At 50.5% G+C, this 23,858-nt stretch overlaps 9 protein-coding genes across 9 annotated transcripts; 5 read left to right on the forward strand and 4 right to left on the reverse strand.

The window, feature by feature from the left end:
• Nucleotides 1-106: 106 nt before the first annotated feature.
• Nucleotides 107-3,215, forward strand: HO133_005970 (uncharacterized protein; the record flags this gene model as incomplete). Its single annotated transcript, XM_037296873.1, has 5 exons — nucleotides 107-216; nucleotides 283-745; nucleotides 1,399-1,498; nucleotides 1,694-1,718; nucleotides 1,772-3,215. 5 exons carry the CDS (start codon nucleotides 107-109, stop codon nucleotides 3,213-3,215), a joined length of 2,142 nt encoding a protein of 713 aa, XP_037148054.1.
• A 259-nt stretch (nucleotides 3,216-3,474) lies between these two features.
• HO133_005971 (uncharacterized protein) lies at nucleotides 3,475-3,975 on the reverse strand (the record flags this gene model as incomplete). The annotated part of the gene is made up of 3 exons (XM_037296874.1): nucleotides 3,475-3,559; nucleotides 3,628-3,851; nucleotides 3,934-3,975. 3 exons carry the CDS (start codon nucleotides 3,973-3,975, stop codon nucleotides 3,475-3,477), a joined length of 351 nt encoding a protein of 116 aa, XP_037148055.1.
• Nucleotides 3,976-4,233: 258 nt separating this feature from the next.
• On the forward strand, nucleotides 4,234-6,824 carry HO133_005972 (uncharacterized protein; the record flags this gene model as incomplete). Its single annotated transcript, XM_037296875.1, has 2 exons — nucleotides 4,234-6,462; nucleotides 6,516-6,824. 2 exons carry the CDS (start codon nucleotides 4,234-4,236, stop codon nucleotides 6,822-6,824), a joined length of 2,538 nt encoding a protein of 845 aa, XP_037148056.1.
• A 714-nt stretch (nucleotides 6,825-7,538) lies between these two features.
• Nucleotides 7,539-9,044, forward strand: HO133_005973 (uncharacterized protein; the record flags this gene model as incomplete). The annotated part of the gene is made up of 3 exons (XM_037296876.1): nucleotides 7,539-8,149; nucleotides 8,208-8,533; nucleotides 8,611-9,044. The coding sequence occupies 3 exons, from the start codon at nucleotides 7,539-7,541 to the stop codon at nucleotides 9,042-9,044; spliced, it is 1,371 nt and encodes a 456-aa protein (XP_037148057.1).
• Nucleotides 9,045-10,661: 1,617 nt separating this feature from the next.
• Nucleotides 10,662-12,409, forward strand: HO133_005974 (uncharacterized protein; the record flags this gene model as incomplete). Its single annotated transcript, XM_037296877.1, has 6 exons — nucleotides 10,662-10,696; nucleotides 10,763-10,791; nucleotides 10,840-10,919; nucleotides 10,976-11,458; nucleotides 11,514-11,735; nucleotides 11,792-12,409. 6 exons carry the CDS (start codon nucleotides 10,662-10,664, stop codon nucleotides 12,407-12,409), a joined length of 1,467 nt encoding a protein of 488 aa, XP_037148058.1.
• A 1,179-nt stretch (nucleotides 12,410-13,588) lies between these two features.
• Nucleotides 13,589-15,511, reverse strand: HO133_005975 (uncharacterized protein; the record flags this gene model as incomplete). Its single annotated transcript, XM_037296878.1, has 2 exons — nucleotides 13,589-14,849; nucleotides 15,012-15,511. 2 exons carry the CDS (start codon nucleotides 15,509-15,511, stop codon nucleotides 13,589-13,591), a joined length of 1,761 nt encoding a protein of 586 aa, XP_037148059.1.
• Nucleotides 15,512-16,071: 560 nt separating this feature from the next.
• HO133_005976 (uncharacterized protein) lies at nucleotides 16,072-17,840 on the forward strand (the record flags this gene model as incomplete). The annotated part of the gene is made up of 2 exons (XM_037296879.1): nucleotides 16,072-16,283; nucleotides 16,340-17,840. The coding sequence occupies 2 exons, from the start codon at nucleotides 16,072-16,074 to the stop codon at nucleotides 17,838-17,840; spliced, it is 1,713 nt and encodes a 570-aa protein (XP_037148060.1).
• A 283-nt stretch (nucleotides 17,841-18,123) lies between these two features.
• Nucleotides 18,124-19,077, reverse strand: HO133_005977 (uncharacterized protein; the record flags this gene model as incomplete). The annotated part of the gene is made up of 4 exons (XM_037296880.1): nucleotides 18,124-18,210; nucleotides 18,293-18,471; nucleotides 18,634-18,759; nucleotides 18,888-19,077. The coding sequence occupies 4 exons, from the start codon at nucleotides 19,075-19,077 to the stop codon at nucleotides 18,124-18,126; spliced, it is 582 nt and encodes a 193-aa protein (XP_037148061.1).
• A 1,315-nt stretch (nucleotides 19,078-20,392) lies between these two features.
• On the reverse strand, nucleotides 20,393-23,778 carry HO133_005978 (uncharacterized protein; the record flags this gene model as incomplete). The annotated part of the gene is made up of 12 exons (XM_037296881.1): nucleotides 20,393-20,416; nucleotides 20,466-20,564; nucleotides 20,615-20,765; nucleotides 20,826-21,011; nucleotides 21,063-21,924; nucleotides 21,987-22,162; nucleotides 22,210-22,240; nucleotides 22,304-22,448; nucleotides 22,518-22,602; nucleotides 22,655-22,753; nucleotides 22,815-23,395; nucleotides 23,449-23,778. The coding sequence occupies 12 exons, from the start codon at nucleotides 23,776-23,778 to the stop codon at nucleotides 20,393-20,395; spliced, it is 2,769 nt and encodes a 922-aa protein (XP_037148062.1).
• Between the last annotated feature and the right edge of the window lie 80 nt (nucleotides 23,779-23,858).

The following is a 23,858-nucleotide window of genomic DNA, read 5'->3' on the forward strand; positions in this document are numbered from 1 at the left end:
CGGGGTTCTGCTTCAATCGGGTGAGATCTCTGAAGAACCTTGGACCTTAGACTTGCCATTGACTCTAGACTAGCCAGCGTTTTGGGGATTCATCAGTACCCTCGACATGCTCATCGACATTGTGATTACCGTCCTACCAACGATCATCCTTCACCGAGTCCAGATGACTCGCACAAGGAAAATGAATGCCATTCTAGCTTTCGCCGGCAGAATGCTGTAAGCAATCCGTCACTATCACCAACACGACGGTTTGGGACGAGTGACTAATATTGAGTCCCTCAGCGTCATCCCGGTAACAATTCTGCGCCTGGTAAACATATTCGCGTCGAACAACTCGCCAGACCCAACATTTGACTATTTCAATAGGGCTTTGTTCACGGTAATTGCCACGACCTGCAGTATTGTCTTCGCGTGTACATCTTTTATCAAGCCATTCCTAGACAGCGTCGAGACAGGCCTGTTGGCAAGCAAGCTGCGAAACCCAAGACTAGGCAGGTCGCAGGATTCGTCGCATTACACGAAGCTTCAGTGCGCGAGATATGTGTTCAAGCCCAGAGGAAACGTAACTGAGGGAACATGGTCTCCACTTGTTTCTAGCGCCCAAAATGTGTCGGCGTTCCCAGAATCTTATGCGCTATCCAACACTTCTGAGGCACAAACCTGGGCTGAACCGGTACCTCAGGGCCAGGAAAGCTCGAATGACGGCATCACTCCACATCAGATGTACATTACACGCGCCACGGATGTATGAGTGGTTTGTACAGGTCCAATGCTGCAGGTTTGAATGAGAGGCTTGCGGCGGAGCATGACATGTAGTATGTTGTATTCTAAGTTAGCTAAGAAGACCAATGTTAACACTGGTATCTTGTAATCAAGCTTATTGTTGTCAAGTCACAGAAGATAATAGAAAATCAAAATTTACGATAATCGCGTCCTCTCAGGTGCAATTCATCCCCCCTTCCTCCCTGCCCGAGAGAGGGTGGTCAATCAAGCACTAATGTAGGTACCTTAGCTCCTTAGGCTGGGTGATACCTTAGGGCTGGTGGATCATCGCCTAAAAGCGGCCCTTCCGGGGAGCTGGCTCGGCTACAACATTAGGTGAGCGTCGACTGAGCAGGGGTGGGGTGGGGGGAATATTTTCGTCTTTGTAGAATTGTCGACCACCAATCTTCAACACTTTTTCAGGTCGATGACACTCAATCCTCATGATAGTATTCTAAGCCTTCAGAAGTTTTGTGAATGATGCATGACAATATGTCGTGGCTCCACTGAGACGATAAACATGGTGGTATGCAAGTTTTTTGTGCAAGGGAACTGCAGGTTTGGAGGCATGTAACCATTGAACCAAAACTTACACATCCACCTGGACATCTGACTGAAATCCAAGATCAATGCAAGTTTGAGCATCCAGGAAGGAGCACGAACGCAACTTCACGGAATCCGTTCGCGCCTCTGCAAAACAATCCGGGCCCGCAAGGAGGCCCGAATCCTCTTCGAGGTACGAGTACCGGTCAACTTTCCCTCAATAGTTGAACCAAAGATAATCCTCTTTTCTTTGATTTCGTCCGACAACTGAGTGCAAAATCTCAATGCTGTAGTCTTATTCTTTCCAACGAAGTCCTTCGTAATCTACATTGCTTCTTCCATTTCACATTAATCGTCATGAACCCGTTACTAAGACACTATCATCTAGGAAGTTCAACGACACGAGATCTACCGTGAGATAGCCGAGTCTCCCCAGTTGTGCGACATGGCTAACCTCCGTCTCCAGTTACAAGCTTGACAAAGCTACGATAACCAATGATCTGTCGAAAGAGAGGCCTCAATGGATTCTATCGGCTTACGGTCCAGGCAGAGATGCACCTCTGCAATTGTTCGGCGGCCACCCGCGAGAACAGAGCTTCGAGGAGCTACGACTTCGTCATTACGAACTGGCTGCTCAAGGCAACCAACAACAAGCTGTCCAAGAGGCTCAAGCGCTAGTAAACAACGCAGAGCAGCAGATTCAGACTGCCCTCAACGACGTTGACGGAGCAGTCAAGTACATGATCAATGGAGAAAATGAGCACCCTAATCGACTGGACGTCTGTAAAGCAAAGGGTGCTACGCCGACCCAACCACAAATATCAGCCCCAAACCAGCAAACCACGTCAACCTTCGGCCAGCCTTCCAGCTCAGCATCGGCTCTTGGTCAACCTGCTGCACCATCAGCATTCGGCAGACCTTCAGTGACTCCATTTGGCCAACCTCCTGCACCTGCTTCGACCTTTGGCCAGCCCTCTGCACCTACCTCGACCTTCGGTCACCCATCAGCACCAACGTTCGGTCAGCCGAGCCAAGCTTCAACACTCGGCCGTCCAACGACTAGCTTTGGGCAGCCGTCCTTGACTTTCGGCAGTCCCTCAATCCCCGCCACGACATTTGGCCAGCCTTCCGCTCCAGGCCCTTTCGGAGCACCACAACTACAACCGAACACCTTCGTAAATCCATCGGGAACAGATTTCCCTCCGCAGCCATCAGCAGCTGCCAAAAATCCCTTCGGTCAGCCATTGGCCCCCACACAGCCCTCCACATTCGGACAGCCATCAGCTCCGTTACAACCGAGCGCATTTGGAAGACCGTCGATACGGAATCCCTCCCCTGCCTTTAGTCAGCCGGCGACATCTGGAGCAAATAATGGGTTCTCACAAAGCTCAACAGCACCTCCGAATCCGTTAGGTCAGCCTACTGCGCCTTCGAAAACAGGCATCTTCAAGCAGCCATCAATTGCGGCACCGAACCCTTTTGGCCAGAGGAGGAGTTCCACTGCTAATCAACCTGTTCCCTCGTCTAGCCAACCTTTTGGCCCTTCTAACACAGTACAACCATATACTGGTCCAGCAGCAAACCCCGCAAATGTCAAATCCACAAGCGGACAAGGAACGAACGGTGTCCAAGTCCAAAAGGATTCGCAGGGCAAGATAACGAGTTGGAAGGGCACGCCCGTAAGATACTTCGATGACGAGCCGTGCTACAAGGGCAATGATGGTAGTTGGCAGAGAATATGGTTTCCCGATGGACCACCCGTCTTCACGAAGACTGTAGACCTTCCTGAGGAAGCATACGATGAGGCAACGAAAGCAAATTACAGACATCTGAAACAGACTGGGACTTTCAAGGATGGAATCATGCCAACTCTCCCACCAAAGAGGGATTGGTGCAGTTGGAATTTTTAAGCCCCATAGTTGCTTCGGTTTTTTCGCTTTAGACACCAGTGAGCAGACCGCAGACGAGAAATTTAGTGAAACACGCGACCAAAAGGCACCGAGTGGAACATTGTTGCATGAGCTTACTGTCGACCAATTTGGTAGAAAACAAGTTCCATGCTGCGATTGCGGCTGGTCTGAGACTATCAATGCCAGCTGCATCTGGAAAACTCCATTTCCACGCCTCAGCCGCCCAAAACAGATCCATTGCCATGGTCTCATCCGGTTATTAAGCAGCGATTGTAACCTCCACCTCCACGCCAGACTCGATGTTAACGATGATCTGCTTCACAACCTCCGTAGGTGCGTTGAGACTAGATTCAGCACGACGCGTTAGCATAGCTCCCATCTAGCCTGAACCCCCTGTGTTGGCGAGACCTACTCAATCAAACGCTTGTGGATGCGCATCTCATACGTATCCCACGTCTTACTCCCCTCACCACAAGGCGTTTTCCTCGTGGTGATTTTTAGGCTCTTGGTTGGGAGACGGACGGGGCCCTTCACGCGGAGGTCCTTGCTCTTCGCACGCTCGATGAGCTCCTGGCAGACCTTCTCCAGGCTCTGAATCTTGCGCGATGTCAGGGTGATGCGGATCTTGTGGATTTTCTGCAAAAAGCAACGTGAGCGGTGTTAGCCTCGGGTTCATCGAAAGACTTGTGTAGACCGCAGGTAAAGACCAAAAACTTACGGGTCCGTCACCGAAGTCCTTCTCGGGTTTTTGGTACGACATATTGCCTGTCGTGAGATGTTGCTGGATCTTGGAATGCTGGGGACTGGAGTTTTCTGAGGAATGTGCTGTTGCCAATCACGACCTGAACAGCTGGGTTCGGTAATGTGATGAAAGGCTGGTGTCGAATTTGATTGACTGCTGGCCGAGGTTTTGTGTGGGGATGTCGCTCGCTCGCTAAGAGAGCTTAACTCCGGCAAAAGTCCGGGGAAGTTTCGACTTTCAGATGTGTTTGAAGCTGGCTTTTACATGATCACTGCAATGCCGCAGCCCACTGACAATACTGCAAAGCTTCCGCAGCTGCTACTTCAAGAGCTTGGAATCTCTGGTGGGCAATATGGTTCCGTTGGGAAGAAACGCGGCGGCCCTACGAATAGGAAAGAGCAGAGAAAAGCTGCCAGAGTGCAGAAGAAATCGGCTCATGCCCCACTGAGAAATGCGCGGCCCCTGCGAAGACGGCGGAGTCCCGAAGATGATAGTCGACACTCGGAAGTTCCCACTGCTGTTGAGCAGCCAAAGGTCAAAACGACCTCGGTGCAGCCAAAAGCGCCAAAGTCGATCTTAAAGAAGTCTAAGCCAATGGAGGCAAGACCGCAAGCGAAATCACTATCGCCATCTCCACCTCCGCCGAAGAAATTGTCACGAGGGGTTCAAGACAAGCTTGCAGCTGATGATGCGGAGATTGCAGCGTTGGAGAAGGCGCTGGGGGTAAAGGGAAAAAAGAAACTTCCCAAGTCCTTTGAAGACGATGGCCTAGATTCTTTGCTGGAGGGCATAGATGATGCTGTGGGCTTGGATGAAGGTCGACCAGGAAAAAGAAAGAGAAGTGAAGAAGATGAATGGCTGGAGAGAAAGAGGCAGAAAGCACAGGAGAGCAAGCCAATTATCGAGGATCCCAGCAGCAGCGCGTCTTTACAAGGCGAGGACGAAGACAGCGTCATAGGCAATGAGGATGAGGACGAAGAGGAGGATGAAGAGAAACTGCATGGCCAATTCAACACGGACGAAGACGACGAGTTTGAGTCCTTCGGCGAAGAGGCCGAGCTGCCATTGCCATCGAAGACTACACAAAGGACACGGGAAAACCCATATGTTGCCCCTGTGACCTCTTCTGCTTCTACAGAGGTTGGGAAATATGTTCCACCGTCATTACGAAACAAAGATGCTACAGAATCGGAAGACCTCTCGCAACTACGGCGACAGATACAGGGCCTCTTAAATCGGTTGTCTGAAGCGAACCTAATATCTATACTTGGTGATATGGAAGCTATATATCGCGATCATCCTCGTCAACATGTCACTACCACGCTTCTTGATTTGCTGATGGGACTTCTCTCTGATCCTACCACTCTGTCAGATACTTTCGTTATCCTACATGCAGGCTTCATTGCTGCAGTTTACAAAATCGTGGGAACGGATTTCGGTGCCCAAATCATTCAGAGGATAGACGAGGACTTCAGGCAGAACTATCATCTGAGTGCAAATCGAGATAGGACTGGCAAGAAGCTGACCAATCTAATAAGCTTGCTTGCAGAGCTGTATAATTTCCAGGTTATCGGCAGCAAACTGATCTATGACTTCGTCCGCCTTTTCCTCCATGAATTGTCCGAGACAAACACTGAGCTCCTTCTGAAGATCATCCGCAACTCGGGCCCGCAATTAAGACAAGATGATCCGTCTTCCTTGAAAGAAATTGTGCTGCAGCTGCAGGCCGCAGTAGCCGACGCAGGGGAAGAGAAGCTCTCTGTTCGAACAAAGTTCATGATCGAAACGATCAACAATCTTAAGAACAACCGCATGAAGACAGGCGTCGCTGCTTCGACCGTTACCTCCGAGCACACGACTCGAATGAGGAAGACCCTTGGATCTTTGAATCAGAGAAACATTAGAGCAAGCGAGCCCCTTAGGATTGGGCTCAAAGATCTGCGTCAGACAGACAAGAGAGGCAAGTGGTGGCTAGTAGGAGCTAGCTATAAGGACGACGATGCAGATGATACCGAGCGAACTGAGCAACCCTCTCCCGTCCGTGGCAAGAACAATGGAGAGGTTAACATGGCCGGCGTTGCTACCGATCTGATACAACTTGCGAAGGAACAGCGGATGAACACCGATGTAAGGCGCTCGATCTTCATCGCTATCATGTCCGCGACGGATTACAATGATGCATATATTCGTTTGATGAAGTTGTGTCTCAAAAGGAGTCAGGAGTTGGAGATATCAAAGGTGCTGATACAGTGTGCCGGGGCCGAAAAGCTTTACAATCCGTTCTATACTTTTTTATCGAGGCGGGTGTGCTCAGACAAGAAGCTCAAAATGTCATTCCAATTTTCGCTGTGGGATCTCTTCCAGCAGCTGGGTGAAGGTGAAGACGAGCCTAAAGAATATGACGAAGATGACGAAGGCAAGCTTGGGCTGAGAAGCTTGGTCAACCTAGCAAGGATGTTTGGAGTATTAATTGCAGAGGGCGGGTTGGGACTTGGCGTCCTCAAGGTGTGTTTCCTCTTGATCATGATACCATGATGTATTCACACTGACCCGACTAGAACCTCAATCTTGCCTATTTGCAGTCTAAAACTCGGACATTCGTGGAGATCTTACTCATCACGACAATCCTACATTCGCAACAGGGCTTGGACAAAAGCAGGAACGAAAAGGTCTTGTTGGATATTTTCCTTAAGCCTAAAGAGATCCCTGAGATGGCTAGCGGCCTACGGTACTTTCTGAAGAAAGTGGTTAGTAAAACCGATGTTGCCGGAAGCATGGTCGATCAAGCAATGGTCAAATGGGGATGTAAGGTAGCATGCGATGCTTTGTTGGTCATGGCAACCCACCAGATCCCGGCTGACGACTAGCACTCATCCTTGGCAAATACATCGTCGTTCCAAACGTCTCTACACCCTGAAGTATTAATACCTTCGTGCTTGTCTGGGTCCCCACGTCCCCTCATCTTGTGCAAAGGTGCGCATCTTGGATCGCGGGATCCTTGCCTATCTGAGTTTAATGCTACAAATGTTGCCTCGAGCTTTTTGTCTCCGAAAAAGTAGACCGCTTTTTTTTGCTCCACACAAATCGGTGTGTTCCTTAGGCTGCGTTGCTTCGAGGCAGTGGAGTCTTCCGTCTCACATTCGTCGATTCAATCCATCTCTGCTTGTTGAAAGCATTCGCGGCCCCAATTCCCGATTTTATTGATACCATCAACATTGTCGATCATTGTGTTCTTCAATGAAGAGTGCGCCATGGAGTTCAATTATGACGTAGTCATCGTCGGAGCAGGCCTTCAAGGTTTAACTGCAGCCTGTATCTTCCTTAGCCGGAATCTGAGCTTAAGCTACTGATCGTTGACTCGAACCTGGCGGTTGGCGGTGTTTGGGCGAAGGAAAACCTCTACTCAGGCCTGAAGTCAAACAACCTGCGTGGAACATTCGAGTACACCGAGTTTCCCCATGGACGATGTGCTTGGCGTAAAAGATGAGGAGCATATCCCTGGCGAGGTCATTTACGAGTACTTCGGTCGGTACGCTGAGAAGCATGATTTGACAAGGCGAATCGAATAGGGTCAAAAGGTCATGGTTGCAGAAGAGCTGCAAGCGGGGTGGAGGCTGGAGCTCGAGACCGCCTGGTCAAAGGGGCAAGCTGTTGGACCGCCGCCAGCACAACGGACCATTAGATGCTCCAAGCTCGTTATAGCTGCCGGTCTCTCGTCCGCTTCTGTTCCTATTAACATCAAGGGCAGCGAGGAGTTCGCTGCGCCAATTGTTAATTTTGGCGACTACGCTCGCGAAGCACCCCGAATCTACGAAGACACCGTTTTGGGGGGCGGCAAAGCTGTGTATGACATTGTCTACCTGGTGGCGACCCATGGTGAACGAGTGACCTGGATTATCCGAGGTTCGGGCCATGGCCCAACATACATGGCGTCAGCACATATTTACATCGGCCCTTTTAGATATTGGCTCGAAAAGCTAACCACAACACGGCCTCTTACATGGCTTTCTCCGTGCGTTTGGGGTGATGCGGATGGCTTTGGATACCTACGGAACTTGCTTCACGGCACGAGCTGGGGTCGATGGTTTGTAGACCGTTTCTGGGCGAAGATGGCGTCCGATACGCTTGAGCAGAGCGGCATATTGAAGAGCGAAGCAACGAAGAACTCGGTACCGGATGAGCCATTGTTTTGGTATGGTGTGAGCCTTGCAATCTTGAATTATCCAAAGGTTTTTTTTTGAACTCGTGAGGATTGTCCAAGTGGAAGTGATCAGAAAGGACGTCAAATCTCTCGAAGCAGAAAATGTCATACGCTTTGAGGATGAGACTTCGGATCAGACCGATGCATTTGTTGCCAGTATGGGGTGGAAATGGAGACCAAGTATCGATTTCCGGCCAAAGGAAATGCCCGCAGATCTAGGTCTGCCAAGTACGGAGTATACCAAAACACAAAAGGAGATCTCGGACAAGCTGGACGCACGTGTTGATGCGGAGGTTTTCGACAGGTTCCCGAAGCTTGCAACTGCGCCCAAAATGGATCAGGAATCGCTGGTTGAACAAGAAAAGGGCAGAATTCGTCAAGCATTCACTCCATGGCGGCTCTGGAGGGGCATGGTACCGCCCTCGTGCCAACTCGAGACATTGTCTTCCTAGGCGTAGTCGCCCAATCGCAGGACGCGGTCAGATCGGAAATCAGCAGTATCTGGGCCTACGCCTACATGAACGACAAGCTCGGTTCCGTGAAATCAATCAGTAAGCCTTCTAAAAAGCTGCGTCTGGAGCAAACGCTTGTCCATGAGAACGGCATTGCGATCAAGCAGATCGGGACGGTAGATGATATCAGGTACGACAATGCGCTCTTCCAACGCTGGGGGAAGTGGAGAACACCGTACGGGTTTGGTGCCGGGCATCCGGATGTCGTGTTTGAGGGCATTGCGTATCTTGATATGCTGTTGCAGGATTTGGGCTTGAGGAGTCGGCGGAAGGGATGGGGATGGTTGGGGGAGGTGTTTGGGGGCAGTTATGGTCAGGCAGATTACAAGGGGTTGGTGGGAGAGTGGAAAGAGAGCCGGCATAAGGGGACCTGAGAGCTGTTTTTGAGGACTACAAGCTACCCACATCCAGAGATTTGCTTCCTCTGCCACAGTAGCATAAATTTCTATCTGTATCTACACTAGCACACTGGATCTACCTTACGGTTCTCGATCCTTTATAGTTTATTCAATTGGCGCCATAGTTAGCCTAATTAGCGCTTACTCTCCAAATGCAGATATTGTAATCGAATCCTTACATTGATGTCTTCAGAGTTAGCTCTATTTCCAGACTCACCTCGCCCGGTTTCTGATCAAGCGTGCCGACCAAAATCGTCCTTTTCCCCTCCGCCAAAGCCTGACAGAATCACACCGGAGAACGAGCGAGCATGGCATCGAAAAAAGCAGCATCGCCTCCACTGGAGCCAATGGACCTTTTCCCATTTCGGGCCCAGTACGGTGGCAGCGCAGCAGGCGCCGTTCTTTTCGTCGTGGTCCGTACAGCGGTGCCTGTACTCTTCTACTCACTCTTGGCGCCACCAACCTCCGCGCTATCAATCTTCTCAAGGTTTCCCTCGGCTTATCCATCTCGACCTCCTCCAACCGACGGCCTGGCCATCCCGTTTTTCCCGGATTTTCTGCTGCGTTGGATCGAGCAATCTCTCGGCTTGCCGTCGTACTCTGCGATGGTATTTCTGGGTGTGGCTCTCCCGTCGGTCACGTTCATCATGTACAATACCGTGTGGAGGCGCGAGAAGTTTCCAATGAGCGGACAAGGTGGATCGATCCAGGTTACCACGTGAGTCTGTTTTCCCGGGTCAACTTCTAATGAGGACTGTGGTTTGAGCCACGAGACATGGCCACGGCTACTTTGTTCATAGGACTTGTCCTCTGAGTCAATCCCCATCTTGACCAAAAACATACTGAGCCAGATAACATGTAGGCAAGTAAACCTTTTCGACAGCATTCATGCCCTTCTCTTTGTGTACTTAGCATCTCGCAATCCCACCTGGTCACCGACAATTTTCGAATGGACACCCATCTTCTTCGTCGCCGGTCTCAGCCTCCACTTCATAGCCGATCACAGCAAATATCTGTTTCGGAAAGATGCGAAGAACAGAGGTAAAGTGTGCACGTGAGGTGTCTGGGGCCTGGTCCGACATCCCAACTTCCTCGGATTCACGATTTGGAGAACAGCGTTTGCGACTGCGGCCGGCGGGTGGGGTTTTGGGTTGTTGGCGTTGGCTATGTTTGCTTATATCCTATGTGGCACGTCTGTGCGCGTCCTCGAGGGGTATATGGACCGAGCTTATGGGAAGGAGTGGAAGAGGGCGACGGAGAAGGTGAGGTGGAAGATGGTTCCTGGCATTTGGTGATAGCTGCTCCCACGGAAATTCTATAGTATCAAACCGTAGCATCAGACCATCTTCACGAGCCTAATTTATATACACTCCTCAAGGCAGTTGAACTGGTAGCTGGTGATGGTAAGTGTGGATTTTATAGCGGTTGAAGTTGGGGCTCGCCGCCGCTAGCCGAGATGGGGTCGCCGAAGATGTTCAAAGCTGCCATTTAATTCTTTCGCCATCGAGCAACTCTTCAACCACTGGGAATTGACTTTGCTATCTTAGTGCCTCCTTTACACTCTTTTCCTCTCCTTCCACACTTGTCTCCACCATGATTCGCACTCTGATCCCCAAATCCGCGTCAAGGTCCGCCACGAGACCGTTGAGCTGCTCTAGTACATTTTTACCAACCGGAGTCTGTCTATACACCAGCAGAGGTCGAGGCTACGCAACAGAAGCTTGTAAGCACTATAAAGGGTCTGTACCTGGAGCTTGCTGACCGTCTCTAGCGGAGCATGATCTGATTATTATTGGTGGGGGCGTTGCCGGCTATGTCGCCGCCATAAAAGCAGGGCAAGAGGGCATGAAGGTAGCTTGCTTCTAGTTTACGAATGTTGTCAAGTTGGGAGACTCACACGCAACTAGGTGGCTTGTATAGAAAAGCGCGGTGTTCTAGGTGGAACATGTTTAAACGTCGGCTGCATACCCTCAAAATCCCTCCTCAACAACTCACATATGTACCACCAAATCCTACACGATACCAAAAAGCGAGGCATAGACGTCGGCGATGTTAAGCTCAACTTGAAACAGATGATGGCTGCAAAGAACACCTCAGTGGATGGCCTAACGAAAGGGGTGGAGTTTTTATTCAAGAAGAACAAGGTCGAATACATAAAAGGCACTGGGGCGTTCTCTGGGGAGAATGAGGTCAAGGTCAACCTGATAGACGGTGGGGAGCAGACACTGCGGGGGAAGAATATATTCATCGCTACGGGCAGTGAAGCGACGCCATTCCCTGGGCTTACTATAGACGAGAAGAAGGTCGTTACGAGTACCGGGGCAATCGCGCTGGAATCAGTGCCTAAGAAGATGGTGGTGATCGGAGGGGGCATTATTGGTCTTGAAATGGTAACCCGGGCTGGATGCCGAACATGGAAGCAGTATGCTAATGCTGGGTACGTAGGGCTCTGTCTGGTCAAGACTAGGATCTGAAGTCACAGTCGTTGAATTCCTGGGCCAAATCGGAGGTCCAGGCATGGACGCCGAGATCTCAAAAACCACCAAAAAGATACTGGAAAAGCAAGGCATGAAATTCAAACTCGGCACTAAAGTCCTGAAAGGTGATTCCAGCGGCGAGGGCGTGAAGCTGGAAGTCGAAGCTGCAAAGGGCGGCAAAGCAGAGACCGTAAGCCATCCTTGTTCTGACCCGCGCTGCCAGGCCCCTTGTTGACCTTCTGCTAGCTCGACGCGGATGTCGTCCTCGTAGCCATCGGCCGTCGCCCCTACACCGCCGGCCTTGGTCTCGAGAACATCGGCCTCGAGGTCGACAATAAAGGCCGCCTTATCATTGACGAACAATACCGGACCAAACTCCCCCACATCCGCGTCATAGGCGATTGCACCTTCGGCCCCATGCTCGCACACAAGGCGGAAGAAGAAGGCGTCGCAGCCGTGGAGTTCGTCAAAAAGGGCTACGGCCACGTCAACTACAACGCCATTCCCTCCGTCATGTACACGCACCCAGAAGTTGCTTGGGTTGGGCAGAACGAAGCGGAGTTGAAAGAGCAGGGGGTGAAATACAAGGCGGGAAGTTTCCCGTTTAGTGCGAATTCGAGGGCGAAGACGAATTTGGAGACGGAGGGAATGGTCAAGTTCCTAGCGGATGCCGAGACGGATCGGATACTGGGGATTCATATTGTGGGGCCAAATGCGGGAGAGATGATTGCGGAGGGGGTGCTGGCGATTGAGTATGGCGCGTCGAGTGAGGACGTGGGGAGGACGAGCCACGCGCATCCGACGCTGGCTGAGGCATTCAAGGAGGCGGCGATGGCGACGTATGGGAAGGCGATTCATTATTAGAGCGCGCAGTAGAGGGTGCGGAAAAGAGAGAGCGAGGGGACTGGGACTTTTGTACATAGCGTGCTGTCAAGCTTTTCTACTTCCACACTTCGTGGACATCGGTGAGTTTATCCCGGAGCGTGGCATCAGAGCGTGTTGACTATGGACTTCTCGCTGCTGAACGAAACCATTTTTCAGGCCATGTCTCGCTCCAACTTGGATTAAAGGCCTGAACAGCATCCTAGCACACCGATCATCCACTACTTAGGTTCCCCATGATCCAGCACACCATCATCATTTATCGTCCAACTCATCAACGTCGTACGCCCTTCGCCTCCCGTCCATGCCATACAGATCCCGGTATGGGCGTTCCATCATCGGCTCGTAATCCCCGGCCCACTCTCCCGAACCACAAGGGTAGCAGCAACCGTAGCCTGCATAGCGCTGGCGAGACATTGTTGGTCGACCATGTCTGCTGCCGCTGCTATAGGTCATGATTCTAGAGTTCTGCGAAAGGAGGCAGAGAGAATTTGCAATACTTTATAGTGCAGAGTCGGCGGATTGGGACATCGGCGTGGGTATGACTGATGAGCGACGTCCGCCGTGACGGCTTCAAGGGTAGGCAGCACGATCGTACGAGCTAGGGGGATGGTCGGAGTCGTGGTAGAAGCTGGGTTCACGAAGGGGACGGGGAGGCCGGGAGGGGCAAGGTTGGTAGCGATCCATGTTGTTGAGGATTTAAAGGTTGGTCTGAAGGTACTCGGGTCCAGGTATGGAATGGGATTTTGTTCCGTTGAAGTTGGCTTTTTGGAGAATGTTGTGTAGTGATGAAGATAGCGCTCGAGTTTCGTACCTAGAAAGCGTCACTACGACTGGGTTTTGTAAGAATATCAAGCGTGTAATCAATGTTTAGCAAACGCCAGAGCAAACATGCGTATGTGTACATGTTCAATCCCGTGATTAATCGAGGTGGTGGAGGAGGTTAAATTCAACGAAGTTACGGTTTGCTGCGCTTGCAAATTAAGCAGGCGAGTCACACGTCTGTTCTTTGGCCCCTTGTTGAACAATTCTTTTGGTGTTTACGGAGCGCAGGAATAAGCCAAGCGCTAGCTGCTTGTACGTGGTTGATCACCAGTGGGGGTTTGAAGCCAATGGAGATAGATGCTTGCTCTGTTCGAGCATCATCTGACATTGACAAAGTCAGGACTTCTTCTCCATAATGAGGCAAGGATCATTGAACCATTCCTGCTTTATACTCTCCAGCATCTGGGTTGCCCCTGTCTTGGCTGATAATGGATCCTTGCCACGGCATTCCAAATATATCTTGATCTTGGGTTCAGTCCCTGATGCTCTAACCGTGAAGCGGATTCCTTCGTCAATATCATCGAATTTTTCGAGCCAGCAGGTGATCATTTGACTACTTTCTGAAACGGGCAAGTCAGGTGTGTGGTCGTTAGTACTGGAATCATACCCCACGGTCAGGTCCCGCCAGCGGACTACATTTCTTCGTCCGACAAGCTTTGGGTAAGGGTCCCCAATGCGACGCACTTGATCGAATACTGCCGACGTTGCTGTTATGTCTGGAGACCGCCAGTACGTATTAATCGTATGAAAATAGCCGTAGTCCCCATACAATTCCTGTAGTTTAGCCCACGGGGAACATGATGGCCAATCCTTGCAAGCGCGCAGAAAAACGACAGCGGCTGCAATCCCATCTTTGTCATGGACGACGTCAGGGAACATGTAACCTAGCGCTTCTTCGTAGGCAAAATGCACCTTTTTGCCCTTACCCGCAAGTTCTAATGCTCGATTACCAAGCCACTTGAATCCTGTAAGGGTCTCCTCAACGGCGAATCCTCGAGCTTCTGCAAGCACTGAAAGCATCTGGGAAGACACCGCGGTCGTCAACATCCACTCTTCACCCGATTCTTCGGGCTTTATCCCTTTGGCCAGGTAATCCGCGAGAAGAATCCCTACTTGATCACCGGTGAATTGATGCCAGGAACCGTCATTTAGCTTCTCGGCAACGGCAAAACGATCTGCGTCAGGGTCGTTGGCAAGAATCAATCGTACATTCCGCTGGTTTGCTGTTGCCTTTGCTAGGTCAAGAGCCCCTGTTTCTTCGGGGTTCGGATAAACCACAGTGGAGAACTCGGCGTCAGGCTGGGCTTGCTCCCGGACTACTACCATGCGGTCATGGCTATCTAGCACCTTCAATATGGCTTCCATGGGAACGAGACCGACACCATGCATAGGAGTATATACAAATCCCAGAGGAAAGCCGGCATCTCTTGGGCGAACATCCACGTATTGATGTACTGTTTTAAGGTAGCTTGCCCGCATGTTGTCCAGCACTGGGGTGAGCAGCTTGGACTGTCCGTTGCCTTTGATGTCCCAGGTCACTGGCTCTAGATTGTTTAGTATAGCGGCTGAAATCTTGGCATCTGCTGGGCTATTGATCCTGCGATATAGTCATCAAGTCAGTAGTTCTTCTTCGAGATTAAAGCTTGACTTGAGGAACGACTCTCGAAAGCGAAGCCATAGCTTTACTACCAGACTCCATCTTACTGCTCAAGCTCAAGATTGAGTACGAGCACGAAGAGCTGACAATAAAAGCACCTACTGGCATGCGTTTGACCCGTAGACTTTGTAGCCATTGTCGTCTTTGGGATTGTGGCTTGCAGTAATCATGATACCAGCGGCGGCATGAAGCTGTTTCACAGCGAAAGGCACCATTGGAGTATGAACGAGATCCTCGTACCACGAGACTCGAATCCCTTTGGCAATGAAGGCGGCAGCTGCAAGTTCTGCAAACTTCTTGGAGTTGTGGCGGGCATCATACCCAATAACTACTCCTGCCGTAGCTGCTGAGGCCCGTTCTTCTTCTAGTAGATACTGAGCTAGACCCTGGGATGTTTGGATGATAGTTAAGCTGTTGAGTCGTGAAAAGCCCCCTCCCATTCGAGCCCTGAGACCAGCTGTACCAAATGTGAGCCTCGAACCGAGAAGAAAATCTAATTCCTTGACGTTTTGCTGCTTGACGAGTTCCAGAATCTCCGTCCTCGTGGCTTCATCCCTGTCCAAACGTAGCCATTCTTGGATAAGGGCTTCTATGGTTGCCATTTTCTCCTGGGCTGTGACGGTGCGATTGAGGGGTTAGTTACCCAGGTAAGTGCCGTTGAATAAGGATAAATAATCGACTGGATGGCCAGATCCGATGCATTGGATGGTAACAGCCCCTACAGATCACAAGCAGCGTGGGTCGTACTGATTACATTTCAGACATTGTCCCTTCTCAAGTTCCCCAGATGTTCTAATTAGAGCTCGCCAGTCCCAAAGCCATCGCTAAGAAAGAGACATACATCGGATGAAGGAATGTTTGATCTTTGAGGTTCCCTTTGTCTTGGTTCAAGTCTTCAAGACAAGACATGAGAAACAAGACCCGCGCGGGTGAGGAACCCCACCTTCCCCAATCGCGTGACAGTAGGGCGGCAAGTTCGTCCGTTGCGGATGATCGTCAGCAGCGATCTCGAGCCCACCTTGGCAGGTTCTCTAGGTACCAAGATACCACGGTCTCATCACTTGGAACAGTCAATTCAAAGGCTCAGAGAGTCCTCAATTGTACCATATTTTGACACCAATCCCCAAGGATAATCGACATGGCTTAGCTTAGTCCGTTCAGTATGGCTCTGGCAAGCAGTGTGTCAGGTCGAATGCCTCAAAAAGATGTTGTCCTCACTCGAAGGCAGGTCGAGGGCATGATTGCAGAAGACCGGACGGTGATCATCGTTGATGGCAAGGTGCTCAAGGTGGATGCTTGGCTCAGGTATCATCCAGGCGGAGACAAGGCCATCATGCACATGGTTGGCCGCGATGCTACGGACGAAGTGCACGCGTACGGAAATCCAATCCTGAATTGGGGCAGGACTTCGCTAATCTAGCCATTGACAGACTACATTCGGTCGAGGCCCTCCAGCACATGTTGAAGTTTCAGGTTGGCAAAATTGAGGGACGATGGAGAAACTTCCTACCACCAATCCAAGGCGGCAAGTTTAGGACTTATTCTGATGCCATTGAAGCGACCGGCGAGGATACAGAAGATGAGGATACTTCAATTGGGAGCAGCTCACCTCCAGACTCTCCACTATTTGATGCCATTGATGGCTCGAGCGATTTCAGGCGACGACGGCGTAGCTACAACTCGGAGCTTCATGAAGTCTCGTCAATATCTTCTCTATCGTCAATTGAGTCGCATACAACCAATGACCCGGGCAAGCTCTCAACAATGGATGCTCGCACGCAGCACGAAATTGATCTTGACCTTGCGAAATACCCAGCACTGGACCCCGCGACACAAGACGACATCGTACAGAAATACCGCCTCCTCTTCGGCCGACTTCGAGCCGAGGGACTCTTTCAATGCAACTATACTTCCTATTTCATTGAACTTTCTCGATATACTTTCCTATTCAGTATGTTTCTTATACTCCTACGATACGGCTGGTATGGCACTAGTGGACTTTGCCTGGGTATACTGTGGCACCAATTGGTTTTCACGGTCCATGATGCAGGTCACATGGGCATAACGCACAACTTTACGATTGACACGGTGGTCGGGATAGTGATTGCAGACTTCATCGGAGGTCTAAGCTTAGGATGGTGGAAACGGAATCATAATGTGCATCACATCGTTACAAATTCGCCAGAACATGACCCTGACATCGAGCACATGCCATTCTTCGCCATCTCGCATCGATTCTTCGACTCTTTGAGAAGCACATACTACGACCGCATAATGACTTACGACCCTTTTGCCAAATTTATGCTACGATATCAGCACTACCTTTACTACCCCATACTTTTATTTGGAAGATTCAATTTATACCGCTTGAGCTGGGAGTACCTGATCATGGGCCAAGGGCCAAAGAAAGGCCCCGCATGGTGGCATCGTTGGCTTGAAATTGCCGGCCAGGTCTTCTTCTGGTATTGGTTTGGCTACAAAGTGGTCTACCAATCAATTCCCACCGCTGCTGGTAGATTCGCCTTTGTCATGGTCAGCCACATGATCACGGCTCCGCTTCATGTACAAATCACACTCAGCCATTTCGCTATGAGCACTGCAGACCTTGGGATCAACGAGTCCTTCCCACAAAAGATGCTCCGAACCACCATGGACGTTGATTGCCCAGAGTGGCTTGACTTCTTCCACGGGGGTCTGCAGTTTCAGGCTATCCATCATCTGTTCCCTCGGATGCCACGGCATAACCTACGACGGACGCAGAAGCTGGTCCAGGAATTTTGTAGAGAAGTTGACATTCCATACGCCTTATATGGCTTTGTGGACGGTAATAAGGAGGTCATTGGTCGATTGGCAGATGTTGGACGCCAAGCCGCCATTCTGGCGCAATGCCAGAAGACACTTGCAGAGAAAGGGGATTATGGCCACCACTGATTGACGTATATATCATGAAATATCACCATGTAGACACTATTGCTCAAGCTTTTCTACGTCACCTATTCCATTGAAGACTGCATCTCGCTCACTCCTTGGGCTTGAAGATTTCATGCTGCCCGGTGTTTGAATTTAAAGGGCCTAATAATGCCTCACCGAGGATGCTTCCTCATGATTTCGTCTCCTTGATTATCGTTACAAAGTCATGTCGTCAACAAAATGATAACCTCCTAGCAGTCCGGCACGTGAGCCCCAACAGAACACAGCAGAGTCGCCTCCCGGCCTACTTCTTCTCCTCCTCCTCATCCAACGACACGCACAGCGCCGCAATCATGGTCAAGTCCACCATCGGCGCCACAGTCACAAAGTACTAAACCCGAAACCCCCATGAGCCCATCTCCCCTTACACCATTCATCTCATGGGAAAGAAAGGGGGGGGAAAAGAAGCTTACGGTGTCTTTGTCGGCGAAGATCTCCCTCATGTTGAAGATGCTGCGCGAGATGTGCGCGACGGGTTCGCCGCCGAAGGTGACGCTCGCGGAGCGGTCGTACCAGGTCCCGCGGACGTCGAGCTCGACGTGTCGGCCGTCGGACTCGTTCTTGAAGGTGACGGTTGACTCGTTGGCGAGGACTGTGGCGGTCAGAGGGGAAGAGTGGGGAAAAATGGGGAAGAGTGGGGAAGAATGGGGAAGGGAAGGGAAGGGAAGGGGAATGAGGGTGTGGTGCTTCGAGGATAAGGCCCTCGTAACAAGTCGAGGTGTAAGACAGACACAAAGCGGAGTCAATCACTAACCCGTAAACTTCTTCGTGATCACAAACAACTCATGCCCCTTGGGGCTTTCCGCGTGGAACGTCTTATGGATGGTGAAATGCTTGTTCTTCAGGGCGAAAATCTCATGGCCCTGGATATCCGTGAAGGCTGTTGTTGTACATCACCCGTGATCAGCGCCCCAACCCCCACCACGTCTCACGCCCTTTCCTTTCCTTTCCTTGGCCTTTCCACACCGACCCGTGGCCTCAACACCGAAGGGACAGGAAACCACTGACCCTTCTTATCGCTCAGCGACAACAGCTTCCCCTTGCACTTGCAGACCTCGACGCCACCGACCGTCTTGACGGTGAAATCCTCCCCGCTGAGCGAGAAGGCTTTCTCCTTCATGTGCAGCGTCACCGGCTCCGGGTGGCATTGCGAGAGGCTCGGGCCCAGGGCGGGGTTGAAGGCTGTGAGGGGCGCCATGGTTGAGGGGGCGGTTTTATCTCTACAGATTACGGGGTTTGTTCTCAGAGGGAAAGTTGGTTTGGACTTCGCCGAGGGATTCGGTCGCTAGGGTCGAAAGGGGTCAAGGCGCTGTCGTGTAAACCTGCCGTGCGTAATCTGCATGCAGGTGAATATGTTTTCTTCCGGTACGGAAGTGTGCCGGCCCGCCCCTCGCCGCCCTCCATTTCCTGACTGTCAACTGAACTCTTATACTTCTTCCCTATCAATCATATCCTCGTTATACACCACCATTGTCTTAATCTGGCACGAACCTAACACTTGCCCCCTTTCCCACCCCAAAGCATGAATTTGCCATTCCATGTCCCCTCAAGGGTGAGCTGCTACTACCTCATCATCTATTCCTCACAGTTCCTTATTTCTCTCGTACATGAAACTTGCGAAATACCAAGACATCAAAACCGTTTCCTGTTCAGTCTCGTTGGGAAAGAGTTCACTGCATTGTGACTATCGAGCTGCAAGCTAACATCTACCACGCCATCTCATCCAGTCGAGAGAAGACTCCGCGGAATTCAATCGAGAGCCACTCGGGATTACTCACGACCACTCAAGAGAGCACGAAAGCAGCATCAACACTCCCAAGATTCCCGAACATTCTGGCAGGCCAATGTATATCCATGCTTTTCATTTCAATGCACATTTCCAAGCCCATTAAATGGTTGACCTGGATTGTGAGAGACGTTCTACTCCGAGATACTGGGGAGCCTGTTGCGTATGGGTTGTAGTTGAACCCATCCGGAGCGCTAAGCGGAGTACACAAGATGTGTCCTTCGTAGCTATTGACAGTGTTGCTTATACAACTATTCATTTTGACCGCGGAGTGATGTCGAGGGTATTCAAATTCAGAGGGACGCCCTGAATCAAAGTACGACTCCCTACATGCCCCCTGGAATTCTCGCATTGGATTAGCGGATCTTTATTGCTTAAAGGCTATGTGGAAACTTGGCCGGCCTTTCGGTAGTTATTTTTGTCAGATATCTTGTGGGTCCACGCCGTTTCCTACGTCATTCACATGATCTAGGTCGGGTCTGCTGTAAAATATCACGAAGCTACAGGTCCCGCAACACATGATCTTCCGGTAATCATTTAAGCTCCTCATAAGGGCCTCTTGCGCCGGTGCCGTTCTAAGGGGCGACCTCGATGGCTTATAGCCTTGAATCCATGTCTAGTTCACACTCGATACTGCTTCTGTGCGGATGTACGGCGCCTGGCACACGAGAACAGGTGGTGCTGGTTTTAGAGTTATCGCCGCCTTCGTCATCAAGCAAACCTGCAGTCATTCTATGAGCGATTGCAAGTCCTGTTCGTTCGTCAGTAACCTCTACACAATGAAGACTTTCTTTTCGCACCTCCAAGCTATCTACCGTATTGGCCTCAATAGCCGTCGTTGCATAAGGGGTAGAAAGCTTCGCAAGCCAAAGCTTGCGCCTTTGCCGAGCCTTGACTGACTGGACGAACAATTAGCGAAGGAACATATAGGCCGCTATTATCGAAATACCCCTTCGATTGAGTCTTTCACGACATAGCGCAGGACGACCACATCTTTATCTTGATCAAGTCTATCGACACGTGCAGCAGCCTGAGCCTCGACCATAGGGTTCCATTGAGGTTCCACAAGGTGCACATGCGTTGCAGCCGTCAAGTTCAGGCTATGATGCATTGTTAGCTTCAAACTTGGCGCACTGTTCGGTTTTCAAGAAGCCACTAACCCCACGGAGCCGCTTCCAAACGAAAGTAGCATGATCCTCAGATCCGACTCTGACTGGAATCTTTCTATGGCTCTTCTTCTCTGGTCAAGACCCAAGCTGCCATCGATACGTGCGGATGCCATGTTGCGACTTGATAAGGCGCATGCCAGAGAATCCAAAGTCCTGGTCCAGAACGAGAAAACGAGACTGAGCATAGATAAGCAAAACACTGGATCCGAATCGATACCATTATCTTACCTTTTGATGGGTTTTGCATCAGGGTGTCGCCTTTGCTCAAGCTGGACAAGATTGTTGACCACGCTGTCAATCTTCGAGGACCATCCCGGTCTTGATACTGTGGATGCATTGAGATCTATGTCGCCGCCATCATCATCACCAGGAACATTAGCGACGCCAACGCCCGTCCAGGATTTGGGGGTACTTGTATCCCAGCAAACACGGCTTTGTAACGAAAATGAGCCAGTGTTTAGGCATAGAGTGCTGCTTTCCTCCGCAGCACATTCTGGGCAGTATCTTGATTCGCCGCTCTCAGCTAAGCTTGAGTTGTGTATCAGATCACCGGGCAAAAGCTCTAAGCATTTGTTGCAGACGGTGTTGCTGGACACAGGTACTCGTGCATCTGCAGGTTCTGGCCTGGAGCCTCGCTCATGTAGTCCATGGCTGCAAACTTGCCTCATTTGAAGTATGCAGGATAACAAGTTGTGGGCGGGCGTTGTCTTCTCAACGCTGGCAACGATGTTTCGTGCCCTGGTGCGGATTGAGTCATACTGCTGCCGTTCGGTGTGAGAAAGAGTAACAGCCACTTCAACGTCGGATCGGACATGTTTCATCTCAGAATTCCTAGATCTTCTCAGAGCCACTGTCCCCACGAGGAGCCGAAGGTTTTCTATTGCGTAGTCTTCCTTGGTTTCTAAGGGATCCAAGACCCAGCGACGTGCGTTCTGGCGATTCTCGACCGGATGAAATCGTAAGAACTCAGTAAGCGTGAAAAGATCGTTAAGATCATTATGGACAGGTGTCCCCGTAAGACACCATCTTCGTTCTGTCTGAAGATTTATGATGGCCTGAAATGCATTTGTGCGGTTTCGTATATGGTGAGCTTTTATAGGAAGAAGTGATCAGTATTATATTGAGGAGAGTAATAAAAATCTCATATTGTACCTTCATCTAGGACGATACGAAACCAGAATGTAGCTTGCAGATTCCTCGATCTATTTGCGTCAGACAAGACTGTTTCGTAGCTCGTGAGAACCACATCGTAGTTCGCGAGGCTTCCATGATCAATGGTGGTTCGTTGCCCATGATATACATAAACTTCGAGATGGGAAGAAGTATGTCTGAAGGCGTTAGCTCGACACTTAGCTCTGGCGGTGATCACCTAAACCTTTCGATCTCCAGCTCCCAGCTATATAAAGCTAGAGGATCACGTTAGCACATGGCAGGACAAGGTAGAGTGGAAGGGCTGCAGGGTCCAGTACTTGACTTTGGTGCAATGATAAGTGTTGGCGCTGGGGCCGCTTCGCCTCTCTCCACTTGAACAGAGCCTTGTTTCCGGCCTGGTCCAGAAGAGCGCGCAACGTCTAGAGTATGCATCATAAGTGCAATGAGTGTGAGTGATTTACCCTGGGCACCGGGAGTCAGTATTTGAAAGACCTTGGGGTAGTACATTGGCCATTGGAAGGAGGTTCAGACCATTCCCATTTCATCTGCAAGGATACCGCCACGACATTCCCCTGGCTTTATGGATCGCTTCTCCTGTGTGATTGTATGGACGAACCTGTCGTTTTTAAGCTGAAAGAAATCTGAACGTGCACTTCTAGTGTCCCCACCCATTTTTGTTGTTAACATTGTATGGCTTCCACAGTGACAAGGTATTCTGGTGTTCATCTTCTCGAGTGAGCATGAATTCTAGGGCACTCAGTTGATGGCTTTTCGAGCTTCGAGTTAGCCGTTGCTTTTAGTGTGGGGCGTTGTTTATATAGATCATACTTCCGAAGAATCGTAAAGATCCGGGCGTCTTGTTTCACATGAGAGGCCTGCAGCGCGGGGTTGAAAGACTCCATTATTGCTTCGATTTTGGCTGTAAAGTCGGCCTTAGGAACGTTCCGTGCCCTATTGAGCAAAGGTGTCTCTGGATTGTTATCCCAGGAGAGGAAATGAGGGTTTCGGTATCCTGTCCCATGATCAAGAAAGCCTGGCTCTTGTAGATACATGCCAGCGTTCGACAACGCCGAACCGACATTGTTGTAGTATTCATCAGGCCCATAGATCTGGATCTGAAGAGGACGAATGGATGCTGCCTTCTTTCCCTGCCGACCGGAGCTATCTTGGTCTTCCTCGCGATCCAAAAAAAGCTCAAATGTGATAGCCGGCGCAATATCTTTCAGTGAATTCAGTGCCGCAGCCGTCTTGTTGTCGAGTACTCCAATCTCTTCCAAGGGATGTAGTATTACTGTAGTCGAGTTGTGTCTGAATCGCAGTCTGAGCGCGACGTGATTCTCCAGTGCTGAGCTCAGAATGTCATGACTTTGCCCACTTCTTTGCAACGATTTCATCCTGCCGTCGAGGAGCTGGGTTATCTAGTCAGTCACAGTTTGAAACTGAAGCGCTTATTGGACCTCACCATACCAAAACATATCCCTCTCCTACTGGGCCATTGTTCTCCAACATTTCCTGACACACTGCCTGACTGGCCAAATGCTGGGCTTGTAGTTTTCCGTGGAGATGAAGATGCACTCAGTGCGCTGCACACCTCGCTTAAGGCTGTTGAGGTGGATTCTACTGTAACGCTGGTTATGTCCTGATCCGAGTCGTCGTCGTCGCTTGCGTCATTGAGGATTGAGTGAACGCTGAGACGCGAAACGGCTCTCCTTTTAGCACGAGCAACTCCGGATGGGTTGGTCACAGTGGGGATATTGTCCCAAGGCCTCTTGTGGTGCGACATTTTTAGCATTTGGGTACCCTTAGGACGTTTGATGGAGATGATGTCCTCTTGGAGAGAGCAGGTATACCTTCCAAAAGCACATTCAGAGC

This window comes from Letharia lupina (genome assembly GCF_014066315.1).
Source record: "Letharia lupina isolate WasteWater1 chromosome Unknown contig_22, whole genome shotgun sequence".
NCBI lineage: Eukaryota > Fungi > Ascomycota > Lecanoromycetes > Lecanorales > Parmeliaceae > Letharia > Letharia lupina.